The sequence below is a fragment of the Macaca thibetana genome, chromosome 3, assembly GCF_024542745.1.
Source record: "Macaca thibetana thibetana isolate TM-01 chromosome 3, ASM2454274v1, whole genome shotgun sequence".
Lineage (NCBI taxonomy): Eukaryota > Metazoa > Chordata > Mammalia > Primates > Cercopithecidae > Macaca > Macaca thibetana.
In genome coordinates, this window is record NC_065580.1 from 51,222,922 (window position 1) to 51,240,756 (window position 17,835).

A 17,835-nucleotide genomic window follows, 5' to 3' on the forward strand; every position below is an offset into this window, starting at 1 on the left:
TTTGTTACAATATACAAAAGCCTACTTAGCATTTAGTACTTTGTTACTTAAGTTTCCTTAGGACATGGTCATTTTAAACACCATACATCCAATTTTATACCACTCTTTAAATAGTCATTTACCAGCCAAGGAAAACACAGATTAAAGACTCCCTTATGTTATACTTCTCCAAAAGTATATATTAAACATTTAGTAGGTGTCTCTAAAAGAGATGAAAGGATAATGACCTTTAAAATGCCTTAATATTGTCCTATAACATGAAAATAAAGATGCATTCAGGCCTACTAAATAAGAATATACACTAGAGGTAGTCGTAAAAAAAACTACGACCATCTCAACACGTACTCATAATAACCAGTAAATGAATATTTAAGATGTTTATTTCAGTATCTTCATTCCCCACTGTAATACATTTGAATCCCCACGTATTTGAGTTCCGTAAATAGACTCTCTTAATTTGGATAACTATGTAATTACCCTTCAGAGTTGTAGACAACAATGGAACCTTAAAAACCTCTTAAACACATAAATTCTACCCCTAAACTAAAAGAATTCAGGGGTTAAATAAAACAAGTAAGAAGCCACTTACTTACATCAGTTTGGTTTATAGACATTTGAATCTTATTTGAATGACTGACTTGTTTCTAATGTGAAAACCAAATTAAAAATAACTTGATCACTTTGCTTCAAACACAACTGTTCACATATCAAATTCTAACTCCATCTATGTAAAATTCAACTTTTCTGTATCAGAGAAAAAAGCTATTTAAATTCAGTGGCATTGAATATTTCATGAACAGCATGAAAATATGAGTTGATGGAGATATTCCAGGATGCTACAATAAGTAGCTTTTTGTCTTACATATTAGTGCACTGAAACAAAATACTAAATTTATGTAAAATATAGATATAAGAGTATTCCATTCTGTCCAAACCTATTAAATACCTTCCAAAAGTTTCATAATTCAGTCCTAGAAATTCTTGGAGCTGTGAGAATATCCTGTTCAGGAATGTGACTTCTACAAAAGCTCCCAGGAAATTTCAGAAAAAAAAATATATAATCTTCTAATTCAAAAGTTGATTGATTTGCCAAATGATGCAGCAAGATTTGCTTCTCTAAAAGCTTCTGATAAGGTCTGCAAGGGAAGAAATTTAGAATTAAAAAACAAATATTTGTGGGCCAGAAGAAAATTTAGGCAACCATCAATTCTATATGTTGTTAATAATTACCGGATGTGCATGACAGACTCTAGCTATATCTTCACAGGATGCTCCATATTCCAAAGCAAGAGCAGCTTCATTTACCATTTCTCCAGCACCCTTTAAAATAACAAGCCAAGTAAATTTGCTACCATGGTAAAAACTACATGCTAATAGGATAGCAATGGTTAACAGAGGAAGCTTTTAGATCTTAAAAACGCCTTAAATCTGTCTATCAGTTGAAGAAAAGTCAGGAAAAGCTTAACAGAAAAGGCGACATTGAAGAGCTTGGGCTCTGAAGCCAAAGGGCCTTCAATTCATATCTACCATTTACTACCTTAACCATTCATTGGTTCTGTGTGCTTCATTCAGTTTCTTCACCTCAAAAATAACAGCACCTATCTCACAAAGCTTATGTAAAAATAACAAAATGTATACTAAAGTGACACAGCACTCAAATATTCTATTCTCATTATTGTTACATCAGATACAAGAGATATCTATAAGAAAGATATATACTTTAGGCTCAGTGGTAGGAAAGGCTTCCCTTAGGAGGTAACATTTGAGCTGAGACCTGAACAATAGGAGCCAGCCATTCAAAGATCTGGAGGCAGAACAGTTTAAGCAGAGGGTACCTTAAGCACAAAGGCCTAAAATGCAAACATTTGGCCTGTTGTGAAAATGAGAGAAGGCCCATGTGACATGGAATTAATGAGTAAAGGAGAGCAGAAAAAGAAGAGGTCAGAAAAGTAGGCACAAACAGATTCAGTGAGACCCTGGATGTAACAATCTGAAGTTGAAAAGCACCACTGGAAGACTTTCAGGGGCATAATCTGGTATATGTTTTAAAGAGAGAATCTTGGCTGCAGGACAGAAAGTAGATGATACAGTGAGCAAGACTGTGAGAGTGCTGCTGGTATTCTTCTAGAAATGATGTAGACAGAGCCATATTCAAAGTTTTGCTGGAAATGAGCAACCTCAGAGTAACACCAGGCGGTTTATAATTAATAAACAGTGATGCTTTCTAGAAATCTTAATGGGATTTCTCTGGTTTTATAATACTCACTGGTCCAAGAATATGTGCTCCCAGTACTCTGTCTGTCGATTTCTGCCCAAGGATCTTCACCATGCCATCTGTGTCAGCATTTGTCTTAGCTCTGCTGTTAGCAGCAAATGGGAATTTCCCAACTTTGTACTCAATACCCTGTGTGACAGTCAGAAAAAAAGAATCTACGTAAGTGCCAGAAAAGTTCATTCCAATTAGTAACATCATCTACCATTTGTTCAGAAAATAAATCCCAAGAAGGCAATTGTTCGCAAAGCACATAGAAGGAAAGACCAAAAGACTGGTTAATGAAATATATCTTGGGCACAAATGCAAGCAAATACAAATGTCTGTCCATCTGGTTATATTTCAAAGCCAAATATAAAAAATCTGGAATTACTAGTTTTTTAATATAAGCAACTTCTCCTCCTCTCAATTACTGCTGATAAATCTGTGAATGATCTCTTTATAATGCTAACAAGGGAAAAAATATATAAGCTAAACTATATTTCACAGCTGTTAAATACATTAGCCTAATGATAAAATGCTGTTTCTCAACCACCAGTGTCATTGGCACAACTCACACATTGGCGTAAAACCACCCATGTTCAGACTTACCTCTTCTTTCAACTGCTCTTCTGATTTGCCAACCCAAGCAACTTCAGGGTGTGTGTAAATCACTGATGGCACACAATTGTAGTCAATGTGCACAGCACCACCAGCCATTCCTTCCACACAGATAATGCCTTCATCCTCTGCTTTGTGAGCCAGCATTGGACCAGCAACTACATCACCAATGGCATAGATACTACCACAGAAATCAAAAGAAACACAATGAATTTCTGAAAGCACAGCTACTTATCTTCAGTTACATCATGGTAACAGAAGTTTCCAGTAAATAAGTCACCAAAAAATGTATCAAATGCAGCTCTTCAAAAATCTATGAATTCGGCTTCTTATCTCTGAGTAAAATTCAGTTCTTTTTTATTTTACATTTTGTAAGTTTACTGTTCTTCCCCAAAGCCAATACATATTCTAAGCATAAAAATCTTACTTTTCAAAATACTGTTTGAAATAAATTTTAAAATTACTGAAAATGCAGACAATTATCCAACTTACTTTGGAATTTTAGTTTGAAATCTGGTATTAACTGGAATTCTACCTCTGGGATCTAGTTCAATTCCCAGCTCTTCTAGTCCCAAATTCTTAGTAAAGGGTCGTCGGCCAATGCAAACCAAGAGTACATCACAAGTGATAACTTCAGCTTTACCACCAGAAGCAGCTTCAATACTAGATAACAAACAGTATATAAATGTTAAATACACATCTGCATAAATTGATAGGCTTAGAAATTTAAGGCCAGTTATTTCTCAACTGTTGATGACATTTTTGTTTTGTTTTGTTTCTGAGATGGAGTCTTGCTCTGTCGCCAGACTGGAGTACAGTGGTGCAATCTCAGCTCACAGCAACCTCCACCTCCCAGGTTTCAGAGATTCTCCTGCCTCAGCCTCCTGAGTAGCTGGGACTACAGGTGCACGCCACCACATCCAGCTAATTTTTATATTTTTAGTAGAGATGGGGTTTTACCACGTTGGCCAAGCTAGTCTTGATCTCCTGATCTCATGATCTACCCACCTCGATCTCCCAAAGTGCTGGGATTACAGGTGTGAGCCACCACACCCAGCCAGCACTGATGACATTTTTAACAATATAAGTTATTTGAATGCAAACATAAGACTCAGACAATGAAAGAGATTTATCATTAAAATCTAGAGGTCCATTATTAAAATCTCACAAAAACCACAGTATAATAAAACAGCAGTTAAGAATACGGTCTCTGGGTCACAAAAATCCAAATTCAACTACTGACTGCCACTCACTAGCTGTGTGGCAAGTTAGTCATTAATTAAGTCAATGAATTCAGCTTCTTATCTTTGAGTAAAAGTTAGTTATTAAACTATTTAAATACTATTAACTATTTAATTTAAATATTTATTTAAGAACTAATTCATTAAATATGTGAAATGCCGCTAAAGTATTTAATCAGTAGAGTACCAGACGTATAGTAAACAATCTTTTATTACTGATTTCCCCATATATCTGCCAAAAAATATTGGTTCAATTTTATTGAATATTGGGAATTTAAATTTTTCTGAATACACTATAAGAAGGTACAACAATGAGAATATTGGATTAATCTTTCTAGCATTAACCTAATCATAAATTTCAATGTGCTAATGCAATAATTTGATAAGCAACTGAGTGATATTAAGTAATAAAATGACCTTACGTTAGAAAAAAACCTGTATTTGCTAAGCTGATTTTGAAACTTGAGTGTTTTGCTTCAAGAAACAAGACAGGGATGCTACATCAAAAACAAATGATGTATACTTACGAAACATCAATTTTTCCATCTGACTTCTTGGTAGCACCAGTAACCTTTGTATTCAATTTAAATTTAAACCCCTGTTTTTGAAGGATGCGTTGAAAGTTTTTAGATATCTCCATATCAATTCCAACTCCACCTACATGACCTAAAAATTCAACTGCTGTCACATCTGCACCAAGTCTTTGCCAAACTGAACCCTGCAAATAAAAACCCCAATAATCATAAAAGTTTCTATAGCAAATGTTTATGAAATCATCTTAATAATTTATTGTAAAATATTTTCTTCTTTCACTAGTATGTTCCTATGAGAAGCTCTGAGGTTTAAAATTAACCCTGTGTTAAATATGTATAACTTCATACATTTATTAACTTATTCATTCAATATCTGTTGAATACTACATGCTAGGCAATATTTTAGCTTCTAGGCATACATTAGTGAACAAAGCTAAAATCTCTGTTCTCAAGGATCTTATATTCTGGCAGGGGACATAGACAAATACGTAAAGTTCATAACAGAGAATAAAGTGCTACAAGAAAAATAAAACAGGAAGTAGAACTGGGACTACTGATTACCGGGATTACAATTTTGAATAGCACGGTTGGGGAAAGCCTCACTGGGAGTGACATTTGCACAAAACTTGAAAGAATGAGGCAATGAACTATCTAGTTAACTGGGGGAAAAGTGTTGTTCTAGGCAGAGGGAAACAGCAAGTGCAAAGGTCTTGAGGAAAAGGAAGTAGGCTACGAATCACTGATGTTTGCAGAATATTAAACTGGCTTCCTATTTTCTTTTCTCAACAAAGGACAAATTTTTACTTTTTCATTCAAATTATAATTTAAACTGAATGCCAGTTTACTTTAACATTTTGAAAATTAGCATAACTTCTAAACAATTATATATTAAACAATACATAACTGGCAAGATAAACATAATTTCACAGCATTAAATATGAAAAACCATGAACATATCCTTTGCAAGAATGTATACTAAAACCATCTGGTAATTCAAATGAACTATACAAGTTTATCTTCCCTAAATTAGGTGTGGGCATTCATTTAAAAAATCTCATGAATTTCTGGTATGAAGACTGAGTTAACTAGAGGCAATACAGTGACACTAAAAATCTAACACTATGTACATATAAAAGTTAACTCAAAATGGATCATGGACCTAAATGTAAAACCCAATACTATGAAACTTCTAGAAGAACACCTAGGAGAGGAAATCCTAGAATTGACCTTGAGTTAGGCAAAGATTTCTTTGATGTAACACCAAAAGCACAATCCATAAAAGAAAAATGATAAATTGGACCTCATCAAAATTAGAAAGTTTTAGATAACATTGAGAACACAAAAACAGAAGCCACAGACTGGGGAAAAAAATTACAAAACTTCTATCTGATAAGGGATTTATATCCAGAATATATAAAGAATTCTCCAAACTCAGTAAGAAAAATTCAATAAAAAATGGACAAATGTCTGAAGAGGGAAGATACAGAGATGGCAAATAAGTACATTAAAAAATGCTCAACCCTATAAGTCATTACAGAAATCTAAGTTAAAACCACAATGAACTGAATTCAACAACACATTAAAAAGATCATTCACCATGATCAAGCAGGATTCATCCCAGAGATGCAAGGATGATTCAACATACATAAACCAATAAACATGATTCGTCACATTAACAGAACCAAGAACAAAAACCATATGATCATTTCAACAGATGCTGAAAAAGCCTTTAATAAAAATTCAACATCCCTTCATGATAAAAACCCTCAAAAAACTGGATATAGAAGGGACACACCTCAAAATAGTAAGACAAACTCACGGCCAACATCATACTGAACGGGGAAAAATTGAAAGCCTTTCCTCTAAGATCTGGAACAATATAAGAATGCTCATTTTTCACCACTTTTCTCAACATAATACTGGAAGTCCTGGCCTCAGCAATTATAGAGGAGAAAGAAACAAAGGGCAATCAAATTGGAAAGGAAGAAGTCAAATTAATCTTTTGTGCAGACTATATGATCTTATATTTAGAAAAACCTAAAGACTCCACCAAAAAACTATTAAACTTACAAACTAATTCAGTAAAGTTGCAGGATACAAAATCAACATACAAAAATCAGTAGCATTTATATACACCAATAGTGGACAATCTAAAAAAGAAAAAAAAAAGCAATCCCATTTGCAATAGCTACAGAGAATATAAAACACCTAAGAATCAATTTAGCCAAAGATGTGAAAGGTCTATACATAAAAAACTAAAAAACACTGATAAAACAAATTGAAGAGGACACAAAAAATAGCATGGACTGGAAAAATTAATATCGTTAAAATGACAATACTACCCAAAGTAATTTACAGATTCAATGCAATCCCTATCAAACTACCAATGACATTCTTCAACTGCCAAAGTAATCCTGAACAACAAAAAAAAAAACCTGGAAGAATCATATTACCCAGCTTCAAAATTTACTAAAAAGCTGTAGTAACCAAAATAGCATAACATAATACTGTCATAAAAAGACACATAGACCAATGGAACAGAATAAAAAACCCAAATATAAATCCACACATTTTCCGCTAACTCATTTTCAACAAAGGTATCACAAACACAATGAGGAAAAGGCAGTCTCATCGATAAATGGTGCTAGGAAAACTGGATAACCGTATGCAGAAGAATGAGACTAGACCCCTATCTCTTACCATATACAAAAGTCAAATCAAAATGGATTAAAGACTTGAATCTAAAATCTAAAACTATAGAATTACTGAAAGAATACATTGGAGAAATGCTCCAGAACACTGGTCTGGGCAAAGACTCATTGTGTAAGACCTCAAAAGTATAGGCAATAAAGCAAAAACAGACAAATGGGATTACATTAAGTTAAAAAACTTTTGCACAGCCAAGGAAACAATTCACAAAGAGACAACCCACAGAATGGAAGAAAATATTTGCAAACTATCCATCTGACAAGAGATTAATAATCAGAATATATAAGGAGCTCAAAAAAAAAATCCAGTTTTAAAATGAGCACCAGATCTGAATAGACATTTCTCAAAAGATGACATTCAAATGGCCAACACATGTATGAAAAAATGTTCAACATTATTAATTGAGAAATACAAATCAAAATCACAATGAGCTATCATCTCACCCCAGTTAAAATGGCTTTTATCAAAAAGATGGCAATGCTGACAAGGAAGTGGAGAAAGGAGAACCCTCATACACTGTTAGTGGGAAGTAAGTTAGTAAAGCCACTACGGAAAACAGTATGAAGGTTCCTCAAAAAACTAAAAATAAAACTACAATATGAGCCAGCAATTCCACTACTGGGTATATACCTGAAAGAAAGGAAATCAATATATTGAAGAAATATCTGCACTCCATGTTTACTGCAGCACTATTCACAATAGCCAAGATATAGAATTAACTCAAGTGTCCATCAGCAGACAAATAATGTGGTACACATATACAATGGAATATTATTCTGCCACAAAAAAAGAATGAAATTCTGTCATTTGCAACAAAACAGATGGAACCAAAGGACAGTATGTTCAGCGAAATAAGCTAGGCATAGAAAGACAAATATCGCATGTTCTAATATGTGGGAGTTAAAAAAAAAAACAAAACTGAACTCATGGAGATAGCAGAATGATGGTTACCAGAGGCTAGGAAGGCTAGGGGGAGAAGAGGAATGAAGAGAGGTTGATTAATCAGTGCAAATATACAATTAGAAGAAATAAGAGCTGGTGTTAATGCAGGGTTGACTATAGGTAACAATCAATTATACATTTCAAAATAGCTAGAAGAGAATAATTCAATGTTCCTATCATAAAAAAAGAGTTTGAGGTGATGGATAGCCTAATTACCCTGATTTAATTATACGAATGTATCAAATTATCACATGTACCTTGAAAAAAGTACATCTATTATGTAGCAATTTAAAAAATAAAAATAGGAAAAAAAAACCCACAATGAGTTACTACTACACAACCACTAGAACAGCTCAAATTTTTTTAAAAAATGACAATACCAAGTACCAGTGGAAAAGTGGAGCAAACAGAAATTTACATTGCTGGTGGGATTGTACGGAAAACAGTGTAACGGTATTCCTTGAAGTTAAAATAATTACCATATGACCCAACAATTACACATCTAGTTATATACCCAAGAGAAATGAAAACAGATATCCACACAAAAACTTGTACACAAATAGACACAGCAGTGTCATTCATAATAGTCTGAAAGTAGAAACAACCCAAATGTCCACCCCTGATGAATGGATAAACAAAATGTGCCATATCCAGAGAATGAGATATTTAGCCATATAAAGAAATGAAGTATAGATACATGCTACAACTTGGATGAACCATAAGAACATTATGCTATGTAAAGAGAGCAGACACAATATAATACATATTGTATGATTCCATTTATATGAAATGCCCAGAATAGGCAAATTCATAGACACAGTATAATTAGTGGTTTCCAGGGGCTGAGCAAAGGGAGAAATGGAGAATGACTGCTAATGGGTACCAAGTTTCTTTTAGGGTGATGAAAATGTTCTAGAGTTAGACAGTGGTAACAGTTGTACAACTCTATGAATATACTAAAAACCTTTGAATTGTACATTTTAAATGGGTGAACTGGTATGTGAATTATATCTCGATAAAGCTGTTTAAAAAGCAAACAAAAAAAAAGGACCATTCTTGGAAACTGGGATAGGAGTAAATAGAGGGGAAATAATGGGAGTGTGGAAATGATAAGAAACATCATCTTGGAGTCTAATTCAAAGTAGGGAGTGATGAGCATAGACAAGCGCCCTACTCTTTAGGAAAACTGATTTTAAAATACTTACAGACACGAAAACTCAACAGCATCTACCACTTATTTAGAGCTTACTAAATGCCAGTCACTGCATTAAGTGTTTTAAATGTATTAAATCTCAGCAATAGTCCTTTAAGTTAGTTATTTTTATCCCCTTTTTGATGACAAACCAACTGGTTCAGAGTGGCTCATTAACTTAACAAAAACATAAGTCAGTAAGAGGCAGAGTTGAAATTCAAATTTAAATCTGTTCAATTCCAAAACATTTGTTCTTTAATACTACACTAAACTGGAATGGAAGAAGAAAGGCAAAATATAAAAAATAAAAATACAGTCATGTGAATAATCTTTATGAGAAAATAAACATTATGACTACACAGTAAATTCTCTAATAAGTTTAAGTTTTTAAAAAGACATGTAAAAACTAATTCAATACAGTCACAGATATCTAAATCATTGTGTCAAAAGACTCAAGGCTTATACAAAACCTAAAGCAAAACTGCTGAGATGAACAGAATTATTGCTTGCAGATATTATTATTATGACCAATAAAAGAAAGTAAATGTTATTCCTTTTTTCTTCTTTTATCCAACTATGAGAACAAAGTAGAATGAACAGAAGAAATATTGTTAACCAAGAGGCAAAGCCCAAGATTAAGAACAACTGGTCATTTTTAAAGAGTTAATTCCCGGCTGGGCATGGTGGCTCACGCCTGTAATCCCAGCACTTTGGGAGGCCGAGGCAGGAGGATCATGAGGTCAGGAGTTCAAGACCAGCCTGGCCAACATGGTGAAACCCCGTCTCTACTAAAAATACAAAGAAAAATTAGCTGGGTTGGTGGCGCGTGCCTGTAATCCCAGCTTCTCAGGTGGCTGAGGCAGGAGAATTGCTTGAACTGGGACCTGGGAGGTGGAGGTTGCAGTGAGCTGAGATCATATGCCACTGTATTCCAGCCTGGGCTACGGAGCGAGACTCCGTCTCAAAAAAAAAAAAAAAAAAAAAAAACATTGACAATACAGGCACTCTCAGTGAACTCTGGGAACTTAGCACAAGGGAACTGCCAAAAGGTGGCAGACAGGCAAATATGCCTAAATTTTCAAAAATGGAAAAGAAGAGATTCTGCTAAACACTAGAAGACATTATTAATCAGCTGGTTTCACAATCATTAGACACTACCACAAGTGTTCCAAACAGGTCACGTTAACCACTCTTACTTTCTGAAGGGTTTCTGGACTGGTTAATGTAGTATATTTTGGTATCAGCAAGGTGTTAAAAAAAAATTTAAGAAAATCTCATGATATCCTTGTAGATTTGATGGAGAAATGAAGACGAATAAACATCAAAGGTGTTTATAACTGATGAAAGACTGTACTGTCAGATGGCTTTCAATATTTCATCCTGGTCAAAAATTTGTACTAATGACGTGAATGACAACGGAAGTTTGCTTAACCAAGATCGGACCAGATGATGGGACTGCGTGCCTTAATTGTCGTACTTCCAAAATTTATGAACTATGAAAAGTAAAAGCAGTTAAGTACAAGAATGACAGAATCAAGACTAAGATATAGATTGAAATAATGAGTGCGAGTGAACAAGATTAAATTAAAGCAAGAATAAAGGTTCAAAGTCACTTAGGTTTAGAAAATCAGAATTCCAAATGCAAAGAATGTGGTTTTTATCTGAACATAAGCTCAATGTCTGCTTTATAAAAACAACTAAACTGATTTTAAAGGATTACATTATAAGAAGTACACTACACATATCAAAAGAAGTACTCTCTACAACCCTGAAGATGTTTTTTTTTTTTTTTTTTTTTTTTTTTTGAGACGGAGTCTTGCTCTGTCACCCAGGCTGGAGTGCAGTGGCCGGATCTCAGCTCACTGCAAGCTCCGCCTCCCGGGTTTACGCCATTCTCCTGCCTCAGCCTCCCGAGTAGCTGGGACTACAGGCGCCCGCCACCATGCCCGGCTAGTTTTTTGTATTTTTAGTAGAGACGGGGTTTCACCGTGTTAGCCAGGATGGTCTCGATCTCCTGACCTCGTGATCCGCCCGCCTCGGCCTCCCAAAGTGCTGGGATTACAGGCTTGAGCCACCGCGCCCGGCCAACCCTGAACATGTTTAGATTACAAGCTTTCTTTTTCTTTTTGAGATGGAGTCTTGCTTTGTTCCCCAGGCTGAAGTGCAGTGGCGTGATCTTGGCTCACTGCAAGCTCCACCTCTCGGGTTCATGCCATTCTCCTGCCTCAGCCTCCCAAGTAGCTGGGACTACAGGCTCCCGCCACCACACCCAGCTAATTTTTTGTATTTTTAGTAGAGACGGGGTTTCACTGTGTTAGCCAGGATGGTCTCAACCTCTTGACCTCGTGATCCGCCCGCCTCGGCCTCCCAAAGTGCTGGGATTACAGACGTGAGCCACCGCGCCCGGCCAGATTACAAGTTTTCTTGACGGACTGGACAGGATCCAAAGGTTGATGACAAAATAACAGACCTATTATCCATGAGACCTAAGTACTAAACATTAAGAAAACCAATGGAGATTTAAATAGGAATTAAAAATTCAGTCCTGCCTTCAAGGAGCTTTGGTCTTACAGGAAAGTCAGCCATGGACAAATAAATGCAATTATTAGTGGGTACTATGGAAATGTAGATACATTATACTAAGGACTCAAACAATGAAAGACTTGAGCTTTCTTAGAAGAAAGAATTCTTCACTAAAAAGGTAACTTAAAAGCTGATTTTTGTTTTTGGGGTTTTTTTTTGAGACAGGGTCTCGCTCTTTTGCCCAGGATGGAGTGCAGTGGCATGATCCCAGCTCACTACAGCCTCAAACTCCCAGGTTCAAGTGATTCTCCCATCTCAGCCTCCTGAGTAGCTGGGACTACAGGCACACACCACCGTGCCCAGCTCATTTTTTATATTTTTTGTAAAGATAAGGTCTCACATTGTTGCCCAGGCTGGTCTCAAACTCCTGGGCTTAAGCAATCTGCCTGCCCCAGCCTCCCAAAGTGCTGGGATTACAGGCATAAGCCACCATGCCCAGCCTAAGCTGATTTTTGAAAGGTATTTATCCTATCAAAAATGGGCAACAATAATAAAAGCTAATATGTAAGTACTTATTACATATATCAGCTACTGTGCTACATGCTAAAGACAGTGAATCAAACAGCTATGATCTCTGCCCTCATGGAGTTTATGTTTCAATGAAAGAGAGAGAAGAGAACAAGTACAGGTTGAATATCTCTTATCCAAAATGCTTGGGACCACAGTGTTTCAAATTCTGGATATTTTTCCAGTTATTGGAATATCTGCATTATATACTTGCTCAGTTGAGCATTCCCAATTTGAAAGTTTGAACCTGAAATGTTCCAGTGAGCACTTCCTTTGAGTGTCATGTTGACAGTCAGAAAGTTTCAGATTTTGGAGCATTTTGGATTTTTGTTTTTCAGATTTGGGACGTTCAACCTGTAATACCAAGAAAGTAAGATAAACACTGTAAGAAACAGAAGTATGCAGCACAATGGAACACTCGACAAGAATACCTAAAGACATTTAGGGTAGTCAGGGAGGGGCTCACAAGAGTGCAGGGACTGGTAGAGGGAAATGTTCCTAACAGAGGAAGGTCTAAAGATAAGACCAAGGAACTTGGCTTGTTCAGGAACTAATATTTCAATATACTAGTACAGAGTTTGAGAGCGGGGGGGAGCTAGAAAAAAGGCTAGAGATATAAGCTGGTGCCACATCATGCTGGTCTTTAAACAGCAAAGAGTTTGAATTTATCCTAATAGTAATAGTAAGCTGTTGAAGGGTGTTAAGCAGAGAAGGAACATGGTTAAATCTGTGTTACAAAAAAATCACTCCAGCCACAATGAGGAGGATTAGAAAAAGATGAAAGAAGCCAGGAAGACCTAGCGCAAGACATGACACTGGCCTGAACTAATCTATCTAGGTAGATGAATAAAGAGAAGTAAATATACTCCGTGTGTGTGTGTGTGTGTGTGTACCCAGTGACTGAGTGATACGGGGGGAGGGCACAGGAAAAATCATATGTAAGTCCCAAACTTCTTGCTTAGGACTTTATATAAACAGCAGTACCACTCACTGAGGTGGGAAATGCCAGAAGAGAATTAGGTTTGGTTTTGTTTGTTTGAGGTGGGGAGTGGGAGTAGGATGGGGAAAGAAAGGTTAAGTTATACATTTAGTGAATAAATAGAGTGCCTGTGAGACTCACAAATAGACATTCAGATATAAAAGTCTAGAGGCAAAGAGAAAGGATCAGGCTGCAGACATCTGTAGTCCTTAGGCAACTGAGGTGAGAGTGAAGAGAATATTCTGTAGAAAGGCAAAAAAAGGTCTAGGACAGAACCCTGAGATAGAATCTAGAGTAATATTAACAATTGGCCAGGCATGGTGGCTCACACCTGTAATCCTAGCACTTTAGTAGGAGGCCGAGGCGGGCAGATCACAAGGTCAGGAGTTCGAGACCAGCTTGGCCAATGTGGTGAAATCCTGTCTCTACTAAAAGTACAAAAATTAGCCTGACATGGTGGTGGGCGCCTGTAGTCTCAGCTACTAGGGAGGCTGAGGCAGGAAAATCGCTTGAACTTGGGAGGCGGAAGTTGCAGTGAGCCGAGATGGTGCCGCTGCACTCCAGCCTGGGTGACAGAGCAAGACCTGGACTCAAAAAAAAAAGAAAGAAAAAAAGAAAACTACTAACAATTAAAGGGAAGCCTAAGAAAGGGGACTTGCATAATATGGAGAATTCAGCTCAAAGAGCAGATGTAAAAATGGAAGACTATGAAATCGCAGAGGTTAGGGAAAGAGTTTCAAAGGCAAGAAAATCAGCAATGCTAATTACTGCCAAATAAAGCAGTGAAGAAATTATTCCACCAGACTGAGCAATAAATGGATTCATGCCCCAAGAGCAATTGACTGGCACAAGCCATAGACTGAGGAGTGAGTGGAAGTTGATGAAATAAAGCATGGACAACTCTTTTGAGAAGCTGGGTTTTGAAGGAAAAGTGCGAACAAAATTGGTAACTCAAGAAGGACATGGGACCAAGAGAAGGAGTATTTATGTGCACACAAATCTGTGTTAATGACTGCAAATGCATCTGAGCATGTGTATGGTACACAGGTGCACACATAGCAGCACATGAAACTGTAAATGAGAAGGAAAGAGTCTGAAGACTGAAAAATACAAGAATAAAAATCACAAAACAAGTCTCTGAAAAGGCAGATGATGCGCTACCAAGCATAAGTAAAGGGATTGTCTTAGGGAAAATGGCATTTCCATAGTAAGAGGAGAGATAATCAAAAGGATAGGTGTAATAACAGGTAAAAGCATTTTCAAATTTAGGACATCAACTTGAGGGAGTTCTCATCTGATGATTTCTCTTTTATGTAATATTTAAAAGATAAGGTCATCCACAGGCAGAGAAGACAGTATACAAGCAGAGATTTGAGAAGAGTAGAAAGTGAAAATGGCCATTGCAGAGACCAGGGCAGTGTACCATCTTAGGAAATAATAAACTGTCAGCAAGGCTGAGGTTCTTGTTTAGGTTTGTGCCAAGAATTAATACAAGTACCAATGTGTAGACTGTGTTTTTCTCCAGGTGCAGTCAATAGCCTGGAAATAGCATAAAAAGGGCAGACTGCTGCATTCAACCAGAACTAGAGTTTTGCCAAGCAGATATGACAGAACAGTGAGGCAAGCAACTCAAGGACACCTGTAAGAGTGTGGTTAAAGTGATGGACTATGGCATCTAAGCTGATCAGGAACGCAGTCAAGACTAGAAAGGGCAGATTGCAAGAAAGTAGATCCATGGACTAGAAAACCTAAAAAAGGGTACAAAGTACACTAGGAATAACTGAGTAAAAGAGGAAAGGAGGTCATGGTTAGATAATAAAACATCTGAATGTAATATTTCAGAAGTAGAGCAATTCCTGGTGATTACAAGGCACAGTGGCTCTAAAATGGAGGGAGGTCATTGGAATTGTGTGGAAAGCTGCCAAATGGACAAGAAGGGAGAACAAGGCAGACAGAAGGTCTAAAATAACATGGTGTTCAGAGAAATGCAAGTAGTTTGACATTTCTAAAATCTAAGAGGCATAAAGATGAGGACAGAGAAGGGAAGAGCCAAATCATGTATGTCGTGGTAAAGAGAATAATCTTTATCTGGAATGCAATTTGCTCAGGATAAAAGCTGTCCTCAAATATCTGAATGGCTGTCATATTAAAAAAGAATTAGACCAGTTCTAGGAAATAGGAGGGTGGAAGGTACAAGGAAACAGACTAAAATAAAGAAGAACATTCTAAATGAGTAAATAAATAGGCTGTCTTGAAAAAAACAAAAGTAAACTCTTTTTTACTAGAAGTGTTCAAGCAAAACTCAATGCTGATCAGCCTATAATGTTATACAAAGAATCAAAAAGGTGACCTTTAAGTCCCTTCCAACTCCAAGGAGGTAATAAGAAGCAGAAAGATAACACTTACCAATTCTACACCTATTACTCCTGCACCAATAACAACCATCTTTTCTGGAACTTTTTTTAAAGATAAAGCACCTGTAGATGACACTATTGTATCTTCATCAATCTGTAAGAAAAACAAAAGATATAATCAAAATAATCTGAAAAAACCTAGTATAGTCGACCCTCCATATCCATGGGTTCTGAATTTGCAGATTTAACCAACCATGCACTGAAAAATATTCAGAAAAAAAATTGATGGCTGCATCTGTACCAAACATGTACAGATGGGTTTTTTTTGTCATTATTCCCTAAACAATACGGTGTAAGAACTACCTGCATAGCATTTACAGTGTATTAGGTATTTTAAGTAACCTAGAGATGACTTAAAGTATACAGGAGGAAGTATGCAGATTATATGCAAATACTATGTCATTTTATGTAAGGCACTTGAGCATCTGTGGGTTTTGGTATCCAAGGGGGGATCCTGGAACCAATCCACGAAGGATATGAAGAGATAAATGTATTTATAAACTGTGATCTCAGCAGAATCACTAAAAATCCTACGTCATTTATTTGTTTTGAGGTATCTATATACCTAATTTCATCAAATCCCATTAAAAATGCTGACTTTAAATTTTATCCTCCAATATTCCAAATGCAATGGTCAATTTTAACTTCATACTGTACTCAAACATATCTTAATATAAAGTGTTCTATAGCTGGTCAAAATCACTGCAGAATAAAGACAGGTAACTTCCCAAAGCTGAATGACCATCAAAATATAGTATTTCAGTCAGAAATCTCTCATTCAAAGTTCACAAATAGCATAAATAATTTATAAAACATATTTCTAAAGAAAAGTTGTAATGGTTGTAAATTACGAAGCATAAATACCGTGATTCCAGGAAAAGGAGTAACTTCTGAACCCGTAGCTATAAGAATGTTCTTTGTATCAACAACCTGAGTGCCGCCATCAACTTTCGTAGCAGTGACTTGATTTTTGCCAGTTATCTTTCCATATCCATTGACATGAATAACCTTTATGAAATAATGTTTATAAATTCGCAAAGTTTAAAGTAATTTGTTTGATGAATCATTCCAAGGAAAAATTACTCTGTAAATAATTTATCTAAAACAAAATGCTTCCTTACTCAGTAATGCTACACCATGCAGCAAAACATGTGATATATGTCAGGGAAATCTATTTCAGGTTAGCAAGCTATTTTAAATTAAATAAATATTCCCCTGTAACCAAGTTCAAATATCATCACTCCATAATGCAAAGTTAATGTGTATTCAAAGTAAAGCAGAAATCTGAATATTAAACACTGACCTTATTCTGTTTGAATAAGTGGGCAATTCCACCTGTTAAAGCTTTTACTGCAGTACTCTTCTGCTCCATCATCTTGTCTAAATTCAAGCGAACTTCGGACACTGTAATTTGTTAAATTAATCTTTAGTCCTTAGTTAAATTCTTGAAGCACTGTGCAGTGTTTTCCACTCACCAACTGGAAAATTTCAACCTAATGCTCATAAAAGCCAGTATTAAAGTTTCAAAATGTAATAACTTATAATTATGGCTGACAAAGTTTAATCACCTAGGTTTTAATCACTCATTCAACTCAGAAGAGAACTGAAGCAACAGTATTGGATAAAAATGCTCAACTCAATTAAACTTTAGAGGTAAGAAGGGTATCTTAGAAAGTACCTCACATAACAACCAACACATATCTTAGAGATAAGGAAAAAGAGACTGAAAGATTTCTGATTTACCCAGGGTCACAGAGCTAGGATGTAAAAGCCTTGCCTACAATGCAGGTCTCCCGACTACCCCTAGCTCTTCTTTCTTTACATCATTCCATTTTTCATCTAGTATGATATTCTATATGATTT

At 36.1% G+C, this 17,835-nt stretch overlaps 1 protein-coding gene across 1 annotated transcript in view; it reads right to left on the reverse strand.

Moving 5' to 3' along the window:
- Positions 1–362: 362 nt before the first annotated feature.
- DLD (dihydrolipoamide dehydrogenase) overlaps positions 363–17,835 on the reverse strand; it is a 30,578-nt gene continuing 13,105 nt past the window's right edge. The window contains exons 6-14 of the mRNA XM_050785199.1: positions 17,276–17,376; positions 16,837–16,980; positions 15,965–16,066; positions 4,641–4,831; positions 3,365–3,535; positions 2,864–3,053; positions 2,267–2,404; positions 1,231–1,320; positions 363–1,136 (exon numbers count right to left, since the gene is read on the reverse strand). Of these exons, the coding sequence (XP_050641156.1) occupies positions 1,071–1,136; positions 1,231–1,320; positions 2,267–2,404; positions 2,864–3,053; positions 3,365–3,535; positions 4,641–4,831; positions 15,965–16,066; positions 16,837–16,980; positions 17,276–17,376 (1,193 nt within the window). The 3' untranslated portion in view covers positions 363–1,070. The remainder of the gene's footprint in view (positions 1,137–1,230; positions 1,321–2,266; positions 2,405–2,863; positions 3,054–3,364; positions 3,536–4,640; positions 4,832–15,964; positions 16,067–16,836; positions 16,981–17,275; positions 17,377–17,835) is intronic.